Source organism: Lepidochelys kempii, chromosome 5 (assembly GCF_965140265.1).
Source record: "Lepidochelys kempii isolate rLepKem1 chromosome 5, rLepKem1.hap2, whole genome shotgun sequence".
Lineage (NCBI taxonomy): Eukaryota > Metazoa > Chordata > Testudines > Cheloniidae > Lepidochelys > Lepidochelys kempii.
In genome coordinates, this window is record NC_133260.1 from 96,659,991 (window position 1) to 96,687,354 (window position 27,364).

The following is a 27,364-nucleotide window of genomic DNA, read 5'->3' on the forward strand; positions in this document are numbered from 1 at the left end:
TTTCCTTCATAGCAAAATGATAAAGCAATCAAAATTAACAACAGTGACTACACTGTCATAATGACCAGTGGTTTGATGCAGATCAGTCTATCTGAAAATAAATGTTTTGCTAAAATATCAGGGGCGTCTTTGAGTCTAGTTGAAGAAAGGATACAAGCAGAAATAAAACATAATACCATGGGATTTACAAAAGAAGAAACATTGCCATGCAATCTGAAGGGGTCAATGGGCCATCTTTGCAAATCCTGGGTATGACGAGACAGGCTTTGATTGTTACTGCTATATCTCATCAAAACAAGTAGTATTTTCCGACACTGCATCCTTCCCTGGAATTCTGTTACATAGTATTTACTAGTAGATCACACACAAAGTCTAATCAATTTTAAAATACAACTCCTATTCCAACAACAGCATTTTCAGCATTCTGATGTCCACATGACTCTGCCCCATGAGGCCATTCAACAACTTTATAAACAAAGCAGAAAACACAGCTGTTTGGCCTAGCCACAAGCTCCTTGTAACTCATATAACTATCCAAACTCTTCCAGTGTTTTCTGCAGTCATAAGACAAATCCAATTCCAATGTTTCATCCAAAATCCATATTCACATTTACTGAATGATGAATGCCTCTTTATGACTAGTTGATTAATAACTGTCTGTGATGTTACACCCAATTATTATTTATGGAAATATGCTTATGATATGGAAATGGCATAACTGAGATATATTTTATGCAAGATGTGTCTTGTAAGGTATCATCGGAAAGGCCATAATTTACTGAATGTAATTATCCAATGTGTATGCATGTATCATTTCTGTATCTAAAGTTAGGAATATTGACTATGTAACAATTACAATTGTGTGTGTATTTGGGAGACACACACCAAACAACAGGCCATCAGCCTTGATGGGTCATTAGGAAGAAACAATAAGACTTTGAAGATACTAATTTCTCTCCTTCCTGAGGGGCACCCTAGGACGTAGCTGTGACACTACTAGGTCAGGTTTCAGAGTAGCAGCCGTGTTAGTCTGTATCCGGAAAAAGAAAAGGAGGACTTGTGGCACCTTAGAGACTAACACATTTATTTGAGCATAAGCTTTCGTGAACTACAGCTCATGTCATCGATGACAAGGTGGGTGAGGTAATTTCTTTTATTGGACCAACTTCTTTTGGTGAGAGAGACAAGCTTTTGAGCCACACAGAGCTCTTCTTCAGGTCTTCTTCCCAGACCTGAAGAAAAGCTGTTTGTGACTGAAAAGCTTGTCTCTCTCACCAAAAGAAGTTGGTCCAATAAAAGAAATTACCTCACCCACCTTATGTCTCACCACGTAGGATGTCTGCCTGATTATTAAATCCAGGGAGTACTATTTGGAGCACACTATTTTATGGCAGCTGCTGTGGTAACTCTCAGAAAAATAGTTTGTCTTTTAGCTTTTTAAGGGCTTTATAGATCAAAAGTCAAGATCTTAAGTTTCACCTGGAAGCAAATAGGGAGCAAGTTTTATTGCCAACATCACCAGATGAGCAACCAGTCACATTTTGCATTAGCTTCAGTAGTCCTAAACATAGACCCACATAGACCACACTGCAATAAAACCACAAAAACATGGATAACAGTGGCAAAATCCAGAGCCAGGCAGAATATCACACAATAACCTGGCATAGATATAGAGCAGTTCTGATGAAAATGAAATAAACAAAGGACCATTTGCACGTTGATGACACTGCTGCCTATCTTTTGCTGTAGCACCTGGTGGCTTCACATACACATAGAAAAGGAGTCGGGGACAAAATAGAACCTTGCAGAGAGATCTCAGACTATGGCTTCACACTATTCTGTGCCTTCTCAGGAGGAAAGAATGAAACAACTATTCAAGAAATACACAGTCCACCCAGACGAGGAGCTACAGCCAGACACCACAGCACCAAAGCCCCGTTATCCATTTAGGCTTATTATACTAAGCATCTGGTGTACCTTTGGGGGAAGTCCTACGGAACCCTCAATTAATAAACATGCAGGCAGCTACGTCTAGGACAGTGCCCAAACTAGCATTTTGATCTAGATCTGTCGGTGCTTAGAACTCATTCCTGTTTATGTTATAACATCCAAGAAACTACCTTAAAAGAATGCTAAGGTTGCAAAATCAAGCCCTCAAAATATAGACTCTAAAACACTCTAAAAACAAGGCGTCCTGCTGGGACCTGGTTCTTGTCTCCTCTGCAGTTCAGTCAGGCTGCTCCTCCTCCAGGCTGCCGGAGCACCAGCAGCAGGAATACTCACAGAACAGAAGGGAGAGTCTCCATGTTCTCCCATTGGTGGTGCCTGGCACACCAGTGGCCAGCAGCAGCAGCCAAGAGGAGCAACTGCAGGGAAAGTCCTTCTGAGTTCCTGCACCAGTGAGCTAAAGAATGCTTCGCAACGAGAAACCTAGTGTGCATGTGTGAACTAAGATATTTTTCAAAGGTTTATAACTTGGCCAAATGAGGGTGTGTTTTTATGGAAACAGCAAAAGACAAGATGATACCTCACTCCCCCACCAAATTTCAAGCCCATCCTCCAAAGCATGGAAGTACTAGAGGTTCTCAACAAAACGGTTGTACACATTTTCTTAATGGACTAAACAACTTATTTTTACCTGCAGGGTTATAGTGAATCACAAATTGAACATGATCCAACAATGTGATGCAGTAGTGAAAAAGGCTAATGTAATTCTGGGGTGTATTAACAGGAGATTCATATGTAAGACACAGGAAGTAATTGTCCCTCTCTGCATGACACTGTTGAGAGTTCAGATGGAGTATTATGTTCAATTCTGGGCACCATACTGAGGGAGGATGTGGATAAATTGGAGAGTGTTTAGAGGAGAACAACAAAAATGACCAAAGGTTTAGAAAACCTGACCTAAGAGGAAAGGTTAAAAAACCTGGGCATGTTTAATCTTTAGAAAAGAAGACTGAGAGGAGAACTCAAACAGTCTCAAATATATTAAGGGCTGTAATAAAGAGGATGGTGATTAATTGTTCTCCATGTCCATTGAAGGTAGGACAAGAAGTAATGGGCTTAATCTGCAGCAAGAAAGTTTTACATTAGGAGAAACTTTCAAACCGTAAGGACAGTTAAGTTCCAGAATAGGCTTCCAAAGAAGGTTGTGAAATCCCCATCACTGGAGGTTTTAAAAAGCAGCTTGGACAAAGATCTGTCAGGGATGATCTAGGTTTACTTGGTCCTGCCTCAGTGCAGGGGACTGAACTTGGTGACTACTCGAGGTCCTTCTAGCCCTATAAGTCCATGATTTCATAACATAACATAAGAATGGCCATACTGGGTCAGACCAAAGGTCCACTCAGCCCAATATCCTGTCTACTGACAGTGGCCAATGCCAGGTCTCCCAGAGGGACTGAACCTAACAGGTAATGATCTAGTGATCTCTCTCCTGCCATCCATCTCCATCCTCTGACAAACAGAGGCTAGGGACACCATTCCTTATCCATCCTAGCTAATAGCCATTAATGGACTTAACCTCCATGAGTTTATCCAGTTCTCTTTTAAACCCTGTTATAGTCCTAGCCTTCACAACCTCCTCAGGCAAGGAGTTCCACAGGTTGACTGTGCGCTGAGTGAAGAAGAACTTCCTTTTATTTGTTTTAAACCTGCTACCCATTAATTTCATTTGGTGGCCCCTAGTTCTTATATTATGGGAACAAGTAAATAACTTTTCCTTATTCACTTTCTCCACACCACTCATGATTTTATATACGTCTATCATATCCCCCTTAGTCTCCTCTTTTCCAAGCTGAAAAGTCCTAGCCTCTTTAATCTCTCCTCATATGGGACCCGTTCCAAACCCCTAATCATTTTAGTTTCCCTTCTCTAAACCTTTTCTAATGCCAGTATATCTTTTTTGAGATGAGGGGACCACATCTGTATGCAGTATTCAAGATGTGGGTGTACCATGGATTTATATAACAGCAATAAAATATTCTTCATCTTATTCTCTATCCCTTTTTTAATGATTCCTAAACATCCCGCTTGCTTTTTTGACTGCTGCTGCACACTGCATGGATGTCTTTAGAGAATGATCCACGATGACTCCAAGATCTTTCTCCTGATTAGCTGTAGCTAAATTAGCGCCCATCATATTGTATGTATAGTTGGGGTTATTTTTTCCAGTGTGCATTACTTTCATTTATCCACATTAAATTTCATTTGCATTTTGTTGCCCAATCACTTAGTTTTGTGAGATCTTTTTGAAGTTCTTCACAGTCTGCTTTGATCTGAACTATCTTGAGCAGTTTAGTATTGTCTGCAAACTTTGCCACCTCACTGTTTACCCCTTTCTCCAGATCATTTATGAATAGGTTGAATAGGATTGATCCTAGGACTGACCCTTGGGGAACACCACTAATTACCCCTCTCCATTCTGAAAATTTACCATTTATTCCGCCCCTTTTCAAATACATAACTTGTTAAAAATTCTATTTCTAAATCTCTTCTGAAAGTACAGTTCATAAGTTATAACCATAATCTGTTTAAACTGAATGTTAATATTTCTGTTTTATGTACAGTCTTCTTACATTTCCTTCTAATAACATGCAGCCAATCAGGTAAGCGGAACAACTTTGAGTTAACTGAGTGTCATAGGATTAAACTGAAGACCTGTCATTCTCATCTCATACTGGAACTATATATAAATAAATGACACTCCAAAAGCATTTCCACAGTTCAGTTTAGTTTTCTTATCACTTTTGGCCTTTTATTGTATTCATTGGTAATCAAGCTCCTAGTAGCTGGGATGAAAGCCTCTCTTAACACTGAAGGGATATGAGATAGGTTCCTTGATTCAAAAACTTGTAAGTAACCAGACAGTTGTCTGTTTTACTGCATTATTGAAGGAGGCTCTGTAAGGAAATGAATCAGTATGAGAAGTGCTGCTGCTATTGGGTTAGTTTTCAGAAATCTGAGTCCCTTCCATAACAGCAGCAATTTGCAGAGGAAGAAAACGTGACAGATTTCAAAAGTATAAAGGCTAGGGAGTAATTGCTTGGATGCACAGATTTCCTCTCCTCTGTGATTTACATTCAGTTATGTTGTCGTTTAAAAAATAACTGAGGAACTTTTTGATGTACTTTTATTGTTACTTTTCTGGGTGGATATCAGTATGTGTAGTGAGGCGGTGTGGTGCCCCACCACCCCGCCGAGGGACAAACCCCCCCCACAGACACCAAAGTGGGCGGAGCCCATGGATCCTCTGCCCACCCCCCAGAGGTTAAGGCGCAGGACAAGAAGTAGAAAAGCCCAACCCCAGAGCCCAGTTGGGCAACAGCAGCTGGAGAGGCCAGACGCCCGTGGCCTGGCTCCAACTTGGGAGACCCTGGCAAGCCATGGCCGACCCGAGGACTGGCCGGACCAGCCGAGGCCTGACCCTGATCGACGCCCAGAGGAGCAGCTGAGCCTATCCTGCACCAGCTACTCCGAGGAGCGGCCAAGTCTACCCCTCGCCAGCTACCCAGAGGAGCCCATGGTGGTGGAAACTCCTATGAGGGGCAGTCTGGAAGTAGCCCGGGGGCAGCCGACCCCAGTCTGGCTGCAGCACTGCCAGAGGGCAATGTCAGTGTGTTGCGGCCAGGATCCCCACTGACACAGCAGCGGGTCTTCGACTGCTGCTAGGGCCCCAGGCTGGGACGCAGTGGAGTGGGTGGGCCTGTGTCCTCCTGCCACCCACCTCACGGGTGGCAGTCTCCCCCTCCCCCTGGTTGCTAAAGCCAGGGCCTGGGCCTATACTGAACTATTTGCTCAGCCCCTGTCTAAGGGCCTGAGCCCCTGACTGTTTCTTTGCTGCCCCGCTCTGACCCAGGGCCTGGGCTTATACCTAACTGCCCACAGGACCCAGCCTGAAGGTCTGGGCCATAGCCTGGGTATTCCCCAACCCAGCCGAGAGTGTAGGGAGGTGGTGTGGTGCCCCACAACCCCACCGAGGGACGAGCCCCAGCTGAGTTCCCTTACAGCATGTTAATATTCACCAAAGTTCTTCATTTGTTTTCAAGAGTAATTTGTTTTATCCCTGACCTTATATGAGCAAAGACAAAGGAAGTCTATAACTTGTATGAGAGAAGGAAACACAGGCAGTACAACAGGTATTTTGCAACGTTAGAGAAAAAACAGCAGATTAACTCTGTCTGATGTAATGTAGCTACAACTTCTCAAATTATGGATGGAAAAACATAGGCATTGGCTTGTTAATAGAGAAACATGCAGGTTTCACCTTGGACGTATACATATTATTTTTTCTCATGTTCAGGTACCGTCTCTCAAGCAAAGTAAAAGACATTCTCTTTATTTATGTTTTCCCTAAGAACATGACACAATGCCTAAAGGAAGGAATATGCTGTTTTAACAAACTCTCTCTCTTCACACCAATTCATGCAAATCCTAAATTCAAATCCTTCATCAGCCAAAAAGCTCTTCTGATCTGGCAGTAGAATGCTCTTAAGCAACTTTAACATTTTATATTTAGAGCTAAGATGCCACCAATGCTGAATTAGTAGAATATAACAATTTACCCTCTAGCAGCAGGTTTACAGCTAGGAAAATTTGGCATTGCATAATGAACATAAAAGAATGGAAAACAATTAAGTACCCAATTACAGAGCTGGAGCAGGATACTAACTCCACTGGGCACTGATCATGTAAAAGAAAGCAACTGAAAAACAGGACATGAAAGCCCAAATACTACTGGGTCTTTATAGGCCTGAGCCCTACATGCAGAAATCCCTCATGGAGACTGGCTTTGTGTGTGTGTGTGTATGTTAACTATTTCTTTGGTGTTTCAATGCAACAGACTCGTATTTACATTTCTAAGTTATGCTCAGATATTTTACGAAATGAGCATTTGAAGAAGCTAAATTAGGTTTCTTTGGTCACATGATGTGGATATGCCATTTGATACAAAAACACTGGAAGAAGTTGTAATTCACAAGAAAGTTTTGTAAATATCACAGACTATAATGCAGTATTGAATTTATCAGCTCCCAAAAAAATCCCGCGCCACCAGCTGAAAAGATCAGCAGAGAATTCCCCTTGTGGAGGGGAACTCTCCACTGGAGTAATGCTGGTCAGAGTGCCAGAGCTGAGTCCTGTACCAGGTGCCCCACCCATTTGTGCTATGGCGGGGCCCCTAAGGCAGGGAGATGGCAGGCTGGGACAGGCCAGGAGCAGGGCGAGGTGGATCACAGAGCTCCAATACTTCAAATCTCCACTGGTTTAACGTCTCTTAGGATCCTTACACGAGTGGTATAAGTTAGAGCAGCCTCTTGGGTGCTCTAAATAATGTCAAGGTCAGGCTGATGCTAAATCAGGGAGCAGTATGCTTCCCCTGCAGTGACCATAGCTTGGCTGCTGTAGAGAATTGCGCACCTAGGATCTAAACATTTCCAGAGTTTCAATACACATAGTAAGAACATAAGACTGGCCATACTGGGTCAGACCAAAGGTCCATCAAGCCCAGTATCCTGTCCTCTGACAGTGGCCAATGGCGGGTGCCCCAAAGGGAATGAACAGACAGGTTATCAGCAAGTGATCCATGCCCTGTCACCCAATCCCAGCTTCTGGCAAACAGAGGCTAGGGATACCATTTCTGCCCATCCTGGCTAATAGGTCCATCAATGGCTATCTTCCATGAATCTATCTAGCTCCCTTTTGAACCCTGTTATAGTATTGGCCTTCACAACACCCTCTGGCAAGAAGTTTCAGAAGTTGACAGTGCATTGCATGAAAAAATACTTTTTTGTGTTTGTTTTAAACCTGCTACCTATTAATTTCATTTGGTGGTTCCTTGTTCTTGTATTATGAGAAGGAGTAAATAACACTTCCTTATTTACTTTCTCTATACCACTCATGATTTTATAGACCTCTATCATATGGCCCCTTAGTCTCCTCTTTTCCAAGCTGAAAGAGGCGACTTAGGGGGGATATGGTAGATCCACAATTTTCCTACTAGGCAGTGCCTTATAATCGAACAAAACAACACAGTCTTTCAAACATATACAAAAAGTGCTCTGATTACTGGGCAGCTCACAGTGTGAAGAACATAATTAACCTTGAAAACTCCTTTCCCACTAATCTTTTTGAAAAATCTAAAAAATATGATGGTGGTTAGCACAGGCATTAATATGAAATTTAAGGCTAAATCTGCAACCCCCAACCTCCATTTGCTGGTGCCAATAAAATCTTTGCATCACATGACACCATCATGCATTCTCTGTATGCCACATATTTTACAAAATAAAAGTATTTTAGAAATGGTTAGGAGAGTTTTAAATATTGTTATTAGTAATGTTTTTCATATCATATCACCTATAAAGATAGATGCTTTAGTGTCATCTAACCCAAGAGGAATCAGAGGCAGATGAAAATTATAACAAATACCTCTTAATACTGTAACATTCGGAAACACCTTACAAATATTTAAAATAGCTGATCCATACAAAATAATGTCAAGATATTAAAGCTGAATATATTATGATCTTCTTGAGCTATTAAAAAAGCCTTATCCCTCTAAAAGGGGGGCATTCTGGGCTTTTAATGGTGTAAAGTTCCTATTTCTAGCTCTCATAAAAAAAGGATTAGATAATAAATATATGACTGTTGCAGGACTGAATGTCTTGGGTCACACGCCAGGCTAATTTTGGGAGAGAAATTTTAATTTTTGGGGAAAACAGGAAACATTTCTCTTGCCAGCTGTTTGTTTGGTTTCTTTTAATGCCAGTAGCGTGAAGCCTATCTGAGGTTCAGTTATACATAGTTCCACTGGAGAAATATTAGTGGGCAGACTGCAGGTGAGGTTGTAAAAATATATGTTAAGTATATTGTATTAAGTAGCTCTGCATTTTATCATATTAATAGCAATAAAAATTATTTTATATCTATACAGATACAGACACACTTAGCCCATATCCATTTCTGGAAAGGAAGTAAAGAATTCTTTATTTACCAAAACTGCCAGGGAATTTAGGAATGCAAAATATAACTATCTCACCTAGAATTTGGCCAATATTCAACGATTACCATGGGATATTTAAAGACCAAGATTAGTCAGTTTCTTGGTTTTTTCATCTTATCTACGTACAGCAGCAGCACATTCTCCCATCACCACACCTGTGACGTTAATACAATATTTTGCTTCTATCTGCAGTGTCAGCCACAGTGGTACCTATTTATTTGGAAGAAGAGTATCACCTACTGAATTACCAACTCCATCCAGTACCTTGGCTATCAGATTGGTACGGCTGCAGGTATTATGTGTCTGCTACAATACTTTGAAAATTCCAGTTATAACAATGATGTGTTTGAAAACATACATAAAATACCATGAAAAAAGATAAAATTAGAATTACAGGCAACAGCAATTCATTAAAAAGTAATTCTGAAAACCTCCAGCATACATATGTGCATACAAATGTAATTTTATCTGTGTATGTGGGGTGTTTAAAAACAAATGTAAGTATTGTAGAACTGAGATTAAAAAGTGATTGAAAGAATGGTTTTTGAAATAACGGTATTACATTAACTTTTCAAAGCCTTTTTCGTCATTAACTATTGTATTGAGAAAACCCAATTATAATGACACAAGTGCTGCTCTGCTTAAGATTGTATCAGCTTTTCAATTACAATATCTTGTTTTCATGGCTATGTAACTCAGAAGTACAAATGTGTTCTGGATTGAATTTTAGGTCAGGGATTCTACACTAAAAGCTACATTTTTACAAAACGGCAACCCAAAACCTGTTTGCTATTACAAATTACATACTATGAAAGTATAATACAATTTGAAATTATTATGATGCACACATTTTTTACTTCCCCCCCACCCCACCATGTTGAATAGTGTCATCTGAACCTCATAGGATCAATCTCTTATAATTTAAAAACATCTGATTTTAAACAGGATTTTGCAGATCATTAGTCTATGTACATTGTGCATACCAGACCAGTGCACTCTGACATAATACATAATAATGAAAAAGTTTTGAAATATGAATTTACACGATAAACTCTCAGTGACTTTTTCTGGTCAAAAATGTCCGTTAAAAATATATTCTAGTTACAATGTACAAAATTCTGCCGTTGAGGAAAACTCTTGTAAAAGCTAATGGAAATTTTGCTCTAGTAAGGATTAAATGATTTGGTCCACTGTCAGATAATCTACATTTTAAAAATCAGTACGTAGCTATATACATGATAGAAATCTTGGATTTATTGTTTCATCACACATAATACTGGTGAGTATTTTTATTTTTTGTACCATGCTAACATCTGCTCATGCTGGCACACTGTCCTCAGTTCCATCAGCCCTATGAACCGAGCTAGTGAAAGGGACTTGGGTCTATGCACAATGTCACAAACAATAGCCTAAATACTAGACTCAAGCTTGAGCAGCACTGTGAAGGTTCCCCAAGCCATTCAATGGGAGCTGCATGTGTTCAACACCATTAAAAAGTATATCACAGCTTTAGGCACCCAATTTAGAACATTTTTTCCCTTTTCTCTCTCTGTTTCAGTTTTCCCACGTGTAAAATTGAGTGGTGTGTGTGTGTAAGATAATATTTCCTTCACTCACCGGTATATTGTGAATTTTCACTAGTTAATGTTTCTAAAGCACTTTGAGATCACTGGATGAAAGATGTCACGTTAATAAAATATATGCATTTATTTATGCATTATTATTAATCTTACTTTGCTTCCAGTGCCAATGCAATGATGCCTGCAGCCATAGGTGCAGAGGCTGAGGTTCCAGTATGACTGTCTGTACAACGCTGCCTCAGGTCGGTGGTGATCTGGAAGAAATTGAATGTGTGAAATTTAGAACACAACTGCAGAAATCAGAACAGGTTTCTATTGCCTACGTGAGTCAAATGCAGGTGAACAGAATTTTCCTCTTTAATAGGGATGAATACATTGATTTGAAACTTTTCTATTCTACTCACAGGTTGAAGGTATTGGTGAACTTGGAGAAAAGTTCACTCTATTCTATAGTACTGAACAGGTATGTTAGTCTCAGTTTTTCATGGGAGATTTGGAAATCTTTCCTAAAGATTTGGAAATTAGAAAAATACACATTCCAAAAGTAGGTTAAAATTCCACCCTCATATTACTTTGCATTTATGTAGTACTTTCTATCCAAGAACCACACAATGCTTTACAAACATTAACATAATTAAATCTCTCAGCATTCTTGTGATGCAGGTAAGTATCATTATCCCAGTTTTACAGGTGAGGAAACTGAGGTGTGGAGGGGTTAACCATTTTTCCTCATGTCACATAGGGAATGTATGGCAGAGCTAGGAACCGAATACACACCTGCCGACTCCAACTGCTGTGTTCTAACCACAGCACCAGGCTTTCTCCTTGAAGCAACAATTCATCTGAAAATAACCCCTGGTTGCACTCAACACCCCACACTGGAACCTATCAAACAACTTAAATGTATGGAGAGGCCACCCTGAAAGAAATCTTTCCTGAACTTCCTCTTCTGGCCTTCAAACAACCTCCCAACCTCACCAAGCTCATCATCAAAAGCAAGCTCCCCACAGACCAGGACACACCAATTCAAAGCAGCACCAGACCCTGCCACAACAGATGCAAAACTTGCAGACATATCTCCAGTGCTACAATGATCAACATCCCCTATACACCTTTCACAACACATGCCTATCACAACATGTGATGTACCTCATCCAGTGCACTAAATGCCCCAACAACAACTACATGGATGAAACCAGACAATCACTACACTCTCCAGTGAACTCACCCAGAAACATGATAAAACACAAAAATACCATATCACCCATGTGTGAACACTTTTCACAAAGCAATGACTCCGTATCTGACCCATCAGTCCTCATCCTGCACAGCAGTTTCAAAAGATGAGCCTGGGAGCTTAAATTCATAGCTTTGCTAGATCTTAAAAATCATGGTCTGAATAAAAACACTGGTTTTAGGGGTTATTACAACAATCACTGACCCCTCTTTTTGTCCTATGACTACAGGAGTGTTAATGGGCCACTTCACCTCGAATGATCCCTTAGAATATATGGTAAACGATCTGTTCAAAACCACCTTGTATTTAGCTGTGACACTCAGAGTACCTTTCCCAGACCTTGGGAAGAGCTCTGTATTGCTCGAAAACGTCTCTCTCTCTCTAACCAACAGAAGCTGGTCCAATAAAAGATATTACCCAACCTGTCTGAAAATCCTGGCAGGCTCAAAGAAACTGCCTCAGTCATGTTGAAGAAGTTTTTATCTGTCAGATTAACCAACTTCATAAGTTGTTTACAGTCTTATATTGTAATATATTGCTTACAGAAAACTCATTTTAAAATATGGCCTAAGTAGATAAAGCCCCAAAAGCCATAATGAGCACTTCCAGCTAAATAGACCAAACAGAATCTTGCATTTAACAATAGAACACAAGTATCTCAGAAAGAAGTGTGATTCTAGGAAGATAAATGTATTTCTACAAAGTTTTAAATCACACGTAAAGATGTTTCAACCTAGTTATCCCAGTTCAGGGGATTAGCACAGCGCTACAAACATGTTTCTAGATCACTAATTCAAATCTAGCTTGTGTCATTAGAAACAGAAAGTCTTTATTTTCTACAATTCTTCAAAAGGACATGCACAATGAGTGGGTGGTGTCAGAGTAGCTCCTTGTGAACAAGGGCCTATGTCACAAAAAACACTAGATAGGTTAAAAACTGGACTGGCTACGGAGAGAAAAATACTTTCATAACTTTTTAGGTGGCTCTTTAGGTTAAGTCATTAATGGGGCAGCGTGTGGGTAGTGGGGAGAAGCTTGCAGTTTTGCTGCAGGTAGTGCACCTCTTCCCTGACTATACAAAGCTCTTGGTCTCCCAGGCTCTCCACTCAGGAGCTTTCACTAGCATTATATTTTACATATAAGACCACGAGAAAAGACTGGGAGAAAAACAAAGCATGGAAATAAACACAAATAAGGCTTACAAAAGAATAGAAAGATACCTGGATAACTTTAACCTGGTAGGCAGCTGAATTATGCATTGCCAAAAAGTCACATATCACATGAGCAGATGAGAAAGCATTTATTAGAAGTGGATGGTAGTCTGGTATCATTAATATGTGTGTGTGTGTGTGTGTGTGTGTGTGTGTGTGTATATATATACTTTTGTTCAGAAGAGCAGAAATTAACACAGAATCAATGAGGTGACATGGCGTAGGCATCAGGTGAACTCACTCAGAGATAATGTTGAAAGATGGGGAAAAAATTGACTAAGGCGTTTAGAAAATCATATTTCTAAACTACTTGATCTGCCAAAGGCCAGTCTACCTCTCTTCTTCAAAATCTCAAAAGTCTTGAAAGAACCATTTTGGTCTATTTCTGAATTCTTGATAAATCATTTTATTCTGTCCATGACCTGTAAAAATCTTTAAATAAAATTTTCAGACTCTCATTTAACAATTGTACACCAATTTAGCGAATGGATATTTAGAGTATCAATGAAGCACTAAGTGGGTGTACTAGTTTATATTGTAAAAGGGGTGCCGAAAACCACCCTGTATTTCCCACACCCTGGTGTAAGTTGATTTTATACTGTAACTAATCTCTAATACAATGACATACTTTCCATTATATGCTTCAAAAGGGATTAGGCGAAGGGAAACTTAAAGGGCCAAATTTACAGCAGCCAGAAGCCCTGTGTCAACTTGTGTGAATGCAAAGCAGGTAGAGTATTTGCAGGTGAAATCTAAATGGCCAAGGAGCACACAACTACGTACACAAATTAAGTTCTGTGGGCTTTCTCAGGCACCTCTTTCTGAAAATTCGGCCCCCAAAGAGTGGAAAAAATAAAGCAGGATGAATAGCACATGCTCATTCTCTCTCCCACAGTGGACAGCAGAACTACTGCACCCTGCGAAAGGGTAGTGCAGTCACTGAACTCTCTCTGCACTCCAGGAAGCACTGGGTTTGCTTGCAGCACAACGATACCTTCAGGAGCTCATGCAGGGGAAAGTCTCTTCCTCATCTCCCCTGACAATGGTTTTGCCTTAAAAGACACCATTTAGCCCTCTACCTTGAAAGCCTATTGTCAGATGTTATCTACATATTTATCTATCGGGAGAAAGAGTGGTGAGTGTTTTTGAGGCTACATCTACACTACAAGCTAGGAGTGTGATTCCCAGTTTGCGCAGACATGCTCATGCTCATTGATCTAGCAAGCTAAAAACAGTAGTGTAGCTGTGGTGGAACGGCAGTACGGCACCGGGCTAGCTACCCTGAGTACAAACCCATCTGAATCATATAGGTACATTCTTGGAGCTGCAAGCACATGCCGCCCACTGTCACTGCCCATGTTACCATGGTAGAAAGCTACCATAAGTACATCTATGCGAGCTGGGAATCACAGCCCTAGCTCATAGTGTAGATGTAGCCTTAGTTTTATGTGAGCAGTACCCCTGAATAGCAAGTGTAATAAAGCCATTACACTCTTCTGCTGCATTGTTTGTCCCATGTCCTAGCAGACATTGTACAATCCCTTATCTCTCTCTTTCACTCAGCAAATATTGCAGCAGAAAATGTGTAACGAAAGCTCCCTAAGTGGAAATCCTATCTGAGCCATTTCAAAGGGTAACAGCTGAGATGTTTAGATGTAAATTACAGGAGACATCTAAGGCATGTTTTTCAGTATTAAGGGTGCACTGCCAGAGAAGCCTTGTGTCTATCTTTAGAAACAAAGAGACAGGACCACCAACAAGCAGTCAAGCTTCAAGAAGAAAAATTATGTTCGAGATTCCAAGACCACACGAGGGCAACATCGTTAATCATAATACAAGGAGATGAGGCCTGCCAGGGATATGAAGTTGACATTAGTGTATGAAAGCTGTCATTCTATTCAATAGTGTGAGTGGACTTGGGCACCAACTTTGGACCTTTTACCTAAAGTACAATGCATTCACAGGTTTAAATATTATCTGGGTTTTAGTTATCATTGTAACAACTGCTGATCTAAGGAAACAGTGACAAGCCTAAATTCAGGCTATGTAATATTTTATAATGCACTGTGTTACAATCATCCCATCTTTCCGCTAACAACAGAAGAAAACAACTGGATTTGACCGAAAGCAATTACATACTGGCTGGTAAAGATATAGTTTAATTAACAGGAAATTAACAACTTAGAACACCATGACAAAGGTCCGTTTTAAGGTATCATTATCATCACAGTATATTTTCTCCTTTACTATATATTAGAGTTAGCTTGTTTTCAGACTACGTGCAGTTTTATAAAAGAAAGACCCAGATACCTACTGTAATGGTTTGGTACAAGTGACTTGCTCTGAAGATTTAAAGAAGTGTCATTTCTGTACAGTTATTATTCAGGTTGTGTTATCAATCTTCCCTTAGTTACAGCTGTAGGGAAAGTTAGTTATTCAGGTCAAAAATAGGATTTTCCTTTGCAGAGAACATTATCACTTCTCCCAACCTAAGCCTCTTATTTCCAGACATTTCATAATTCATGTCTTGAGCCTTTAGCTGTGGTTGAAACACTTTTTACCTGTTGATGTAATTCCTACGGGTATGTCACCTTGAACCGACTTGTCTTCTAAAATGAGAAGTGTTTAACGAAAATCTGTAGTTGCCAATTCTCCCCCTAACATGGTGTCATGTGATCCCGAACCACTTTCCATTGAAGGTGCCATGTTGTATTATATCTGCTCTACAACAGCAGTTGAACAGGGGGAGTTTTTTTAATAACTGACAAGAGATGCTATTGATGAGCATGGAATTAATTTTTAAAAGGAGCAATGGTGTATACCATAGATTGTAAATTTCATAAGTGAGTGGGGGATTTTCATGCATAACTCACCAGTATGGTTAACAGAAAATAGTTGAGTAAATCCACAGTACACTGATTGTTATGATTTATTTGTGTAGTGCCTTTGCTAAGATAAAGGCCATACTAACATATAGAGCTAGATTGTGCCCTTAAATACAGCCTATTCCAAGAGGTGGTGCAGAGACGCAGGGCTCTAGGGGCAATACATAGAAGCATTTCTGCTGGGGTGGGGGGAAGGTAGGGAGTGGGGTACAATGCCTTCTGGAGCTCTTCAGTAACACTGAGGTTAGAAGGGGAGGAATTTGCTACAGTTAAGTGTCCTAGGCATATTTCATGTCACTTCTACGGAGATTCTTAGAGTCTCACACTCAGCACGTGCTTCAAATGATAATTGTTTTAAAGGAGTACATTTTTCAACTGGCCTGTGCTTGGCTTCCACTTACGTGTGTCCCAGACTGTGGCTTTATATACCTGTGCCTGCACTTTGCAGCTGCTCTTGCAAACATCTGATAACAATTCTAGCACTGAACTATTTAAAAGGAATACGTACATACTCTTTGCATCTGGAAAAGGCAGGTGTACTTTGTGCATGGACAGTGGGAGTCAAGAGTTGAAAATCCAGTCCAAAATATGCAACAGAGATTTTTGACAGGTGCAGTACAATATAGTAACAACTAATATGTATTCTTGGCCTCATCCTTAATGCAGTCTTAGTGCAGGACATTAATGTCAGTGGGAGTTTTGACAGTGTAAGAACTGCTGTCTAAACTGTACAAGCCAGATTCTTGTGTCACTTACTTTAATGTAAATATAAATTCCATATCTTCATCACAGTAAACGAGATCAGAGACTTGCCTATGTTACTAAAGCAACTATGATTATACCAGATTGAAAAAGAACAATTCCAGCACATGGCATGTTTGTGAGGATGACAAAACCATGTCAATGGGAAAAAATGTGTGGTTAACTACAAAGAATATTTTCTTACGACAAGATGAAACCAGGAGATATCTGTAACCAGCTTTTACATACCCCCTCTCTCCACTCACCATACTACTGAGTGCCTTTTTAGAATACCCGGTACCACTAGCATTTTTGCTTTTATGGGGACTGTTTACTTGTCCAACTCAGAAGGGGCCACTAATACAAATTGGATAGGAATACAGCATAATCAGCACAAACCAATATGCTGATTTGACTGAGATTGTACAAATACAAAGCAGAATTAAGCAGGGACAGGAGTTTGAACAATCTGACACTATAAAGCATATGAGACAGAAGAACAATGTGCTGTCACTTAGCTATATTTCTGTATTACTATATTGTTCAAAACTCATAATATACTAGGGGGCTCGACTCTATCCTCAGTTACAATGAAATAAATGAAGAGTATCGGCATTTAAATCGGCTATCCTAAGGTAAATCCTGTGTGAGATCAGAATCAGGCACTAGGATATTTATGGTGGATTTTTACGGTGGATTGTATTTTATAACATATTTTCTCCTTTCTTAAAAGCAAGAATCTCATACACACAGTAAAGCAAGCTGAACTATCACATCCAATTAGACTGACCTATAGGAAAGTCACTAATCTTAAGAAAGCTGCTGCTGCTATTCCACATGAGGAAGCCATCAAGCCCTTTCTATCTAATTTCCTTTTGTGGGTGGGTGTGAAGTATAGTCCTCAGGACAGGATTAAATTTAATTTATCTAAATATTTTAATCTTTATTTTTCCGATGATTATTTGCTATTTATATTTATACAACACCAACAATGCCCTTGTCAGTTTGTGGAAAAGAATGAAGATGAGGTCTCTGTCTCAAAGGACTGATCATCTAAGCAGGCAACATAAAAACTAAGGATGGAAGACGTGAGGCAGCAAAAAGCCGTATAATTTCATAATGAAATTGAATTTGCATCATCTTAGTGCCAGGATTTTTTGGCTTTGTATAGGAGTTCGCTATATTTTCTGGTGATGATTTTCACTTGTGTGTATTAGTCAAAACATCTCTGCTGGGGACATTAGGGTTAATAGGTCTTTTGGAAAAGGTGTGTTATAGTGAGCAAGTTAGAGGAGAGGCGATATTAATATTATCCTTATCCTTAACCCTATATTGATGGCTTACTACAGATGTGAGAGAGAGAGAAAGATGGGAGAGAGGTTCATCATTCTGCGTGTGTGCTCAGAGGACACTGATTGATAGGTTACAGCTGTTACTTGTAACTCTTAAATTCTTTCAGTTAAAGGGTTGGTTCTGCAAATTCACCTCATCTCTCTTTAGAGCTGACCTTAGAGTAATATAAGAACTAACACAAATGTTGTCCAAAGGAAGGTGACTGGTTTGTATACAGTACTGGGGGAGAAGGCTATTTCCTGCACTCAGTGAACAATGTTTTTCTTTGTTATTGGAAGTATTGCTTGAGGTGTCAGCTACCAGCAGTAAAACATCCTGAGGAGAGGTTTTGGACCTCAGGAGTCAACTGGTAATACAGTGCAACACAGAAGAAGAGGAAAGGGTCTTTGGTGGAATATTTAGGGCCTGATTCTCGACTGTGTGAAATCAGTGGAGTTACACCGGTATAAACCTGATATAACTCAGTGGAGAATCAGACCCCTACAGTGCGGCCATTAAGCGAACAGATGATGGTTTGAATAAGAGTAGTCAGGATCTGAACGGGGCCATGATAAGCAGAGAATCGAGGGAGTACAGTAATCTCCTATGGCAGCTGGCACGGGACATGCCTTAACTGATTAACATGTATGCAGCTGGATCAGCCCATGTTGATTGGATCACTGGAGATACCTGCTGCTGGACCCAATTCTCAGAACTAATGAGCACTCACAGAACTCATTGACTTCAACTAAAAGGTGCATTTCTTCATCTCCACTGAAAAGCAGGCTCTGGATGTCTCAAATTGGCATTCTAAGTTAAGAAAAATGGAACTTTTGAAAATGTAGGCCTTAATATCTTTGCCACATAAGCCTTTATATAAAATGGGTGTCAGATTCCCCTAATTCACCAGGATAACGTACGGCTAAAATTACGTTTGCAAAACACTTTGGGATCTTTGGAAGTAGGACAATATATGAGTGCAAAGTATTATCATTATTAGAAATATAATAACGCAATAAATTTTAAAAGCTATATAGGATTAAATATCTTTAGACTAAACAACATTTTCTTTAACCTTATTCTCATGATTCAACTTAAAAGTAAATTTACAATAATGGAAATGTGATAATACCAAAAATGTGTGGAGGTAATTTTGGGTCAAAAGTGAGGAACATCTCAGAAGTAAGCAATATAAATGTCCTGATGTAATGAGATTGTAGAAGTGTAAACACAGGGAGTAAGACTTACCTAAAAGAATGGAAGAAATGATTGAGAAAACGATGATTGAAGAAGAATGGGAGGATTGCACAAGATGTAACAACAAGTCAGGCTGGAGAAAGAATTTAAACAGAAAAACATGAATGATATTGGGAACAGTTTAAGAATGTTTTACTAGATGACCCTAAAGTCACAATTCCACAATCAAGAAAGAAGGTTACGCTGGTTAAAAAACCAGCCTGACTAAGAGGGGAAATGAAAGCATTACATATATAATATAAAACAAATGTATAAAAGGGAAGTTGATAGCAACGAATATAAATTAGAAGTTAGAAATTTGACAAGGGAAGTAAAAGGACACAAGTGGAAATCTATAGTCAGGCTATAGATTCTATAGCAAGGAGAAGAAGAAGGAGTACTTTAAGTGTATCAGGAACAAAAGCAACCCTAAAAATGGTGTTGATCCATTACTAGATGGAAATGGCAGAATTTCAAATAATACCACAGAAAAGGCAGAAGCATCCAATAAATATCTCTGTATTTGGGAAAAAGACAGAAGATGCATTCATGTCATTTGATGACAAAATACTTTCCATTCCAACAGTAACTAAAGAGGATGTTCTGCAGCAGCTACTTAAATTAGACATCTTTAAATCACCATGCATGGATAACTTGCATCAAAGTGTTTTACAAGAGCTGGCCAAGGAGCTTGCTGGACTATTAAGAGGGCTGTTAAAGTTGATTTTCAATAATCTTCAAACACACTGAGAAAGTTCCAGAGGACTAGAAGAAAGCTAATGTTGTATCAATATTTTAAAAGGATAAACTGGATGACTTTATTAAATAGATTAAAACTTCCTAACTGATATCTCAAAATGTAATAGTAAATGGGGAATCATCACTAAGCGGGTATGTTTCTAATGGGGTCCCACAAGGATCAAATTTTGGACCTATACTATTAAATAGTTATCAATGATCTGGAAGAAAACATAAAATCATTACTTGATAAAGTTTGCAGATGACACAAAAATCGGGGAAGTGGAAATAATGAAGAGGACAGGACACTGACACAGAGTGATCTGTATTGCTTGGTAAACTGGGTGCAAGCAAACAATCTATGTTTTTATAGGCCAAAGGTAAGGCCATGCCTCTAGCAACAAATAACTTAGGCCACACTTACAGGATGGGGAACATTATCATGCAAAATAATGATTCTGAAAAAGGCTTGACATTCATGTTGGATAATCAGATGAATATGAGCTTGAATGAGCTGTGGCTAAAAAGGCTAATGAGATTCTTGGATATATATGTGTTGCCAGCAGACCACATGCCAGCTCATGCCAGAGTCCCAGGCCAATTCACTTGTGTATTAGTTTAGATCAAAGTAATTGTTAAATGTATACAATTGTATTTGGTGTTTAAACTTCATGAAAACTAATGGGATGTTAGTTGCATTGTTTTCACTTATCTGTATACTGTTATAATGTAGTAGCAAATATTTACATTGTGTGTACCCCTTTAACTAAATAATCCATCAAACAAGAAGAGACCTTGTGGAATGCAAATGAAGAACTCTAACAGAAAAATTCTAATTTCAAAGCAAATAGTCATTGTACATGATGATTGGAGGTCAAAGACTCTAACTGCATCCCTCACTTTCTGTCATCAAAGGAAAAACCTTCATGGGCAGTGACCCTGTCAGCTCAGTTTTCTGTGAGAAGAAGCTATAAGAATGGATTTAATGAAAGATCCTTCATCTCTGGACTGTTTGGATTCTAACAAGGCAGAATGACTGAACGAGAAGATGGAGATCCAGAGTTATTCTGGGTAGCCCTGAGAGACTTTTGGGAAATTGGCAGATTACTACCTTTCTGCTACCATTTGGAATTATAGATGGCAACTCAACTGTACATATATTTTACCTTTTTTAACCTCTCAATAACTCTCATTTCCTTTTCTTAGCTAATAAATCTTTAGTGGGTTTACTATAGAATTGGATGCCAGCATTATCTTTGGTTTAAGATCTGCAGTACCATTTGATCTGGGGTAAGTCTGGTCTCCTGGGACTGGGAGCAGCCTAAATGTGACGTGATCTTTGGTGTAAGTGACCGTTTATCACTAAGTCTGGTTTGTCTGTGTGGCAGGACAGATTGGAGCAGCTAAGGGACTATCGGTGACGCCATGGTAGGACTGGTATAGTGATCCAGGAGCTCACAGTTGGTACTGGCTTGGTGACACACCAGCCTGGGGTGTCTTCCCCGTTTTCTGACAGTCTGCCCTGGGGTAGGCACTCACAGTTGTGAGCCACCCCAGAGAGCATGACAATATAAATAGGAGAATATCAAGTGGGAACAGGGAGGTTATATTAATCTATATATCTGGTACCATGTGTCGTGACTGCTCTTGGAATACTGCGTCCAGTTCTGATGTCCACACGTCAAGTAGGATGTTGAAAAATGGGAGAGGGTTCAGAGAGGAGCTCATTCTATTTAGCTTATCAAAGAGAGTTAAGGTGTGACTTGATCATAGTCCATAAGTACCTACACAAAGAACAGAAATTTGATAAGAGAGAGCTCTTCAATCTGGCAGACAAAAGTATAACAAGATCCAACAGCTGGAAGTTGAAGCTAGACAAATCCAGATTAGAAATAAGACTCCATTTTTTTTAACAGGGAGGGTAATTTTTAACATCTTGGACTGGAAGCAGGAATTATTTCAGGGAAGTCCTGTTGTATGAGTCATGCAAGAGCACTGACTAGATGATCACAATGATTCCTTCTGCACTTAAAATTCATGAATCTATTAGTTTTATTGAACTTTGGAAAAAAAAGTTAGCAAAGGTCTTTGAAAGGACCATATGGGAAATTTGATCACAGGAGTGTATATTGCTAGAAAATTGAATGACTTCTTTGCTTTATTATCTATTGGGGAGAACAAGGAGAGTTGCCAAAAACAGAGATAAAGTTTTTGTGGTGAGAAGCCAAGTGTCAGGATTCCTTCCCCACTCTGAACTCTAGGGTACAGATGTGAGGACCCGCATGAAAGACCCCCTAAGCTTATTCTTACCAGCTTAGGTTAAAAACTTCCCCAAGGTACAAACTTTGCCTTGTCCTTGAACAGTATGCTGCCACCACCAAGCGTTTTAAACAAAGAACAGGGAAAGAGACCACTTGGACATGTCTTCCCCTCAGAATATCCCCCTAAGCCCTACACCCCCTTTCCTGAGGAAGGCTTGATAATAATCCTCACCAATTTGTAGAGATGAACACAGACCCAAACCCTTGGATCTTAAGAACAATGAAAAATCAATCAGGTTCTTAAAGGAAGAATTTTAATTAAAGAATCACCTCTGTAAAATCAGGATGGAAAATACTTTATAGAATATTCAGATTCAAAACACAGAGGATCCCCCTCTGGGAAAACCTTAAAGTTACAGAAAACAGGAATAAACCTCCCTCTTAACACAGGGAAAATGCACATAAAACAAAAGATAAACTAATCCACCTTGCCTGGCTTACCTATACTGGTTGCAATATTGGAGACTTGGATTAGGATGGGTTGGAGAAGATGGATTTCTGTCTGGCCTCTCTCAGCCCCAAGAGAGAACAAAAAACATAAACAAAGAGCACAAACAAAAGCCCCCCCCCCACCCGCGCAAGATTTGAAAGTATCTTGTTCCCTTATTGGTCCTTTGGGTCAGGTGCCAGCCACGTTAGCTGAGCTTCTTAACCCTTTACAGGTAACAGGATGTTGCCTCTGGCCAGGAGGGATTTTATAGCAGTGTATACAGAAAGGTGGTTACCCTTCCCTTTATATTTATGACACCAAGAAAGAACAGAAAAATTACTGGAACGAAGAGTTACCTCAGAACAAGTTTTTTTTTTTGTTTTTTTTTAAATTAGATCATCTGAAAATAGGGAAGATTCCAGGAAGGGATGGCCGGCATCCCAGAATCTTGAAAGACACAGCAGACGGTATTTAAATAAAAAAAAAAAAAAAAAGCTAGAGCAGGAATTTTTAACTCCTCATTAGCAATAAGAAAAGAACTGGAAATAAGGTATCATGAAACCCATGCTTAAGGAGGGAGCAAGGAAAGATTCTAGAAAGTATAAGTTATATTCAGTATTAGAAAAGCACCTTGTGATTTTTTATTATGAAGAGCACAGTTAACAGGTGTAGACTAGTCAACGATAAGTCAGAAGGAAGTCTGTGCTTAATGAATCTGATAATATCTTTGAGGGAGTGACAATAAGGGTTTAAGAAGAGTTAGGGGCAAAACAGAAGTTGACAGTCTATCTGGACTTCAGGAAGCCTCTCCAATTAAAAAATAAAGACCAGTAATGATGGCAACAATAGTGAAATCTCCAGTGGAATAAAAAAACAGCCCCGGTCAAAAATTAATTGAAAACAGCCATAGTCTGGGAAGGAATGAGATGGCAAAGAGCACAGGACAGATAAGCACTGAACCTAATTTTACTTACTGTTTCTCAGTTACCAGGAATAGGCAGCAATATGAATGATGACTAAGGGAGAATGAATACAAAAAACGAAGGAAGCTGAGTCCCAGTAAATCTGAAATAAATGGGGATGTGGGTTGGAAAATGGCTTCTGTAACTGCACGTTTTAAAATGAAAAATAATGTGGACTGAATAAAAAATACCAAAAGGAGATTTGCTCTGAGGTCTGGTGATATGCTACAAAGTGTTGGTCAGGAAAATAATCTTTATGGATGACAGCAGAGAGACTCTGCTCAGAGTTTGGAAGCAGTTAGGAAAGCAGAAAGAACGTAGGACACATAGTGGAAGTGAAAGGAGAAATCAGTCTCTGTCACAAGGGTTAGTAAGACCATACCTGATGTATTGTGTAGAATTATGGATGTCAGAATACAAGGAGGTTGAAGGAGCTACACACAGTGGCAGAAATTTACATTCAAATTCTTGGTCTAAAACTTGTATACAAATATATACCATATTGACCAAGGGTGACATTTTTTCAAACAAGCCCACGTGTAGACACAAAGACCTAATAGTCATTTTGCTCTCCCCTAAAAATCATTATAGAAAATACAAAACCACATACAATTAAAATAGCATTACAAAAACAAACAAACCACATACTATTTTCTTGTCGTACGATTCCCCACTGCTGTAAGTCGTAGCTAGGGTGGATGCACATTCTTCCAGATACCAAGGTTTTTTTCCGCTTTCAGCTGTGCTGCTTATGGAAATAGTGTAGATGCTATTGGTGTAGCCATCGCAGGAGCAATGGTCCTTACTCCTTCCACCATTTCCAGACGCCCAAACAAAAATGGAACCTAACTTATTTCGTCCCTGTTTACAAACAATAGGAAAGATTTGATTAATGTTTTTTTCTTAGTAAGCATGTGGGCCCTTACCCCAAATCCTTCCCCCTTCCCCCCTCCCCCCCGCAAAAAAGACAAAAGAGCTCATTGTGGAAGATTGTGAAGAAAAACCAGAGTTTACCCGAGGTAAGAGCTAACCCTCCCAAATTCAAAACATGAGTAAGATGAATAAACACAACCTTAAAAACAAAAATTAAATTCAGATTCTATTTGTAGGTCTGGATCTATTCTGTCCAGCCTTACAAAGAGAAATGCAGAAGAGCCACAGCACGCATTAAATGTAACATACTGGATTTAAATAGTAAACAAACAAAAAAAGAGCATGTTGTAGCTACAAACATTTGTTTATAAGGGTTCTCCTGAATGTCTCATTCTGGAATTACCAAGTGACGCCATGTACTCTTTGAGTAATATCAAGTACCATGAACCACACTGGAGCAGTTGCACAAATATTATAAATTGTAAATGTAAAACACTTTGTTAAAACAAAAATGGACAGGCAAAGATTGCTTTGTTAATATATTAGCATTAAACACCTACAGCCCCGATTCAGTAGTCTAATTGAAGTTAGGCACATGCTTAAGTAAATTGCTGAATGAGGACCTAAAACAGATATACATATTAAAAAAATTTAATAAGTGAGTCTAAATAAATATAGTGGGAGTGAAAATGAATCCATAATTATTTTGGTGTTGATGTTGATGTAAAGGGTGAAGATGATCAACATGCTGCATGCCTGTTGTCTAGCAGGGAACTGTGGTTTTCCATATTCCAGGCACTTCATGCAGATAAACAGGTTAACATATGAGGTTCCCATAATTTACATAATCTAAATACATCCGTTGACTATTAGCAAACACTATGATATGAATTAGGATAGAGATTTTAATCAAAAGAGTAAACACGTCTTTAATTAGTTCTGCAAAATGACATCATTTTATTATTTATTAATTCTTTTGAGGGCAAAGGAAAAAGCCCATCGGTTACAATTAAGTTAATAGTCTAATTTATATCTTACAGTATTTGCTTGCAGCACATCATGCAATATATGGTTTGTATAAGTGGTAGGTTCATTCCTATGTATGATGAACTAATGTTATGCCCCATGCTACTTTGCTTTCTGTGATCATGAATAAATTACTAGTACATATGTTTTGTTTTGTTTTTTTTATAAATAGAGTGGATTTGTGCACTGCAATTGACATAAAGACAGCTGCTGGATATCTACCAGGACAATCTTAAACAATTAGCAATTCAAAGATTCATCTAATCCAGATGCACAGGGGGTTTTCATTAGTGCATTTTTTGCTGAGTGTAATAGAGCCTAAATCAATGTAAGAAAAAAAATCCCACAGTTCATGATTCTGGTAGATATATGTGCTTGAATTCACAAACATTGATGAGTTTCACTTTGTGAGTTTAATAAAAGTTCACTACCTGTAGAGATTCTTCTCCTCAGCACAATAACTTAAATATCAAATTCTCCTTGCTAGTGTTTACATAAGGTTATGCCTTTAAAATGCAATTTTTCATTAAAAAACATTTCAAACAGGAAAAAATATCCCAGGGCGCCAAGTTAAATGTACTATGAAATCCACATGCTCCTGACAAGACCAGTCCAGCCAGCCAGGAAGTATAACTATTTCAGTTTTTTTTTCTTTCTTTGGCTGATCTTAGCTGCTCCAGTGATAAAAAAAGTACATTACAATATTCTTATTTAAAAGGCTGGAGCAGTTCTAGACTTTTTGCAGGGCTTCAATTCAAGCAACTAATACCACAGCATCTGATTTTGACATTATTTTCATACACACACACAAATGGTAGTACTAGCAACATCATGCTGGGCAAACTTTGTGGTTGTTCTTATCAAGTACACCCATGCCCAAGCAGATCACTCATATAACAGTGCTGCTCCTGCACAGGGAAAGTTCAGTTCATTGTGTTCCCTGCTCCATCATCTCTCAGTCTTTATATCTGGATTAGAGCAGTAGACTCTGGTTCTGTTCCTCTCTTCCAGGTCTCATCCCTCCCTGTGTGAACCCAAGAAAGAGCAACATCACCTTGCTGTTTTGTGTTCTGCTTTTTCACAACCCTTTTACCTTTTAGGGCATGACCCAAAGCTGAGAGAAGTCAATGGCAGTCTTTCCAATGACTTCCATGGGCTTTAGATCAGACCTATGAACTATTGCTTGTCTTCTTCATTCTGTTCATCCATCCTCTGGTCACCTCTCTCCCTAACTTTGTTCTTGCTCCCTCTCCCCTTTCCTGAAATATTGACTGAGGGAAAAGTAGTTTTTGCTTGAGAATACCTGCAAGTTTGAGGCAGGTTGATGACATGGAAAGCATCCATCTACTGCCTCAACTCATTCCATCATGCCCATGGATTTGAGATTCAGGAGCTTCTTTAGGATTGGGAGGGGACTAGAAGATCATGCCAAAGAGCGGCTGTTCTTTCCTTTTTACTATGCTCCTGGCTGATTTCTGCTGATTACATTAGCCTCTTACAGCTGGTACCCTCTTTCTTCCAGGGCTGAGCTACCTCACTCTCCTCCTCTAAATCCCTCCTCAGTCTTCACTTTTGACTAGTTTCTCACTGCCAGTTTTCACTCCAGAGTGATGTCTACACTCCTGTCTGGCTCTACAATATTCTTATCAAACGAACAAAAAGCAAAAGAAAAGAACTCCTCTCTCCACACACACACACACAATTGCATATATCAGAACAAGCAGTGTATGCAATACAAAATTGGGTTTTCAACAAAAACTGATGGCTTTTGCAAAAATTTTCATTTTTCAT

The 27,364-nt window shown here is 39.3% G+C and overlaps 1 protein-coding gene across 4 annotated transcripts in view; it reads right to left on the reverse strand.

The window, feature by feature from the left end:
• The window catches only part of PCSK5 (proprotein convertase subtilisin/kexin type 5), a 299,939-nt gene that overhangs the window by 129,254 nt on the left and 143,321 nt on the right, over positions 1 to 27,364 (reverse strand). For all 4 annotated transcript variants that reach the window (XM_073345119.1, XM_073345120.1, XM_073345121.1 and 1 more), the window contains exons 8-9: positions 24,323 to 24,535; positions 10,735 to 10,835 (exon numbers count right to left, since the gene is read on the reverse strand). In XM_073345119.1, coding sequence (XP_073201220.1) covers positions 10,735 to 10,835; positions 24,323 to 24,535 — 314 coding nt within the window. The remainder of the gene's footprint in view (positions 1 to 10,734; positions 10,836 to 24,322; positions 24,536 to 27,364) is intronic.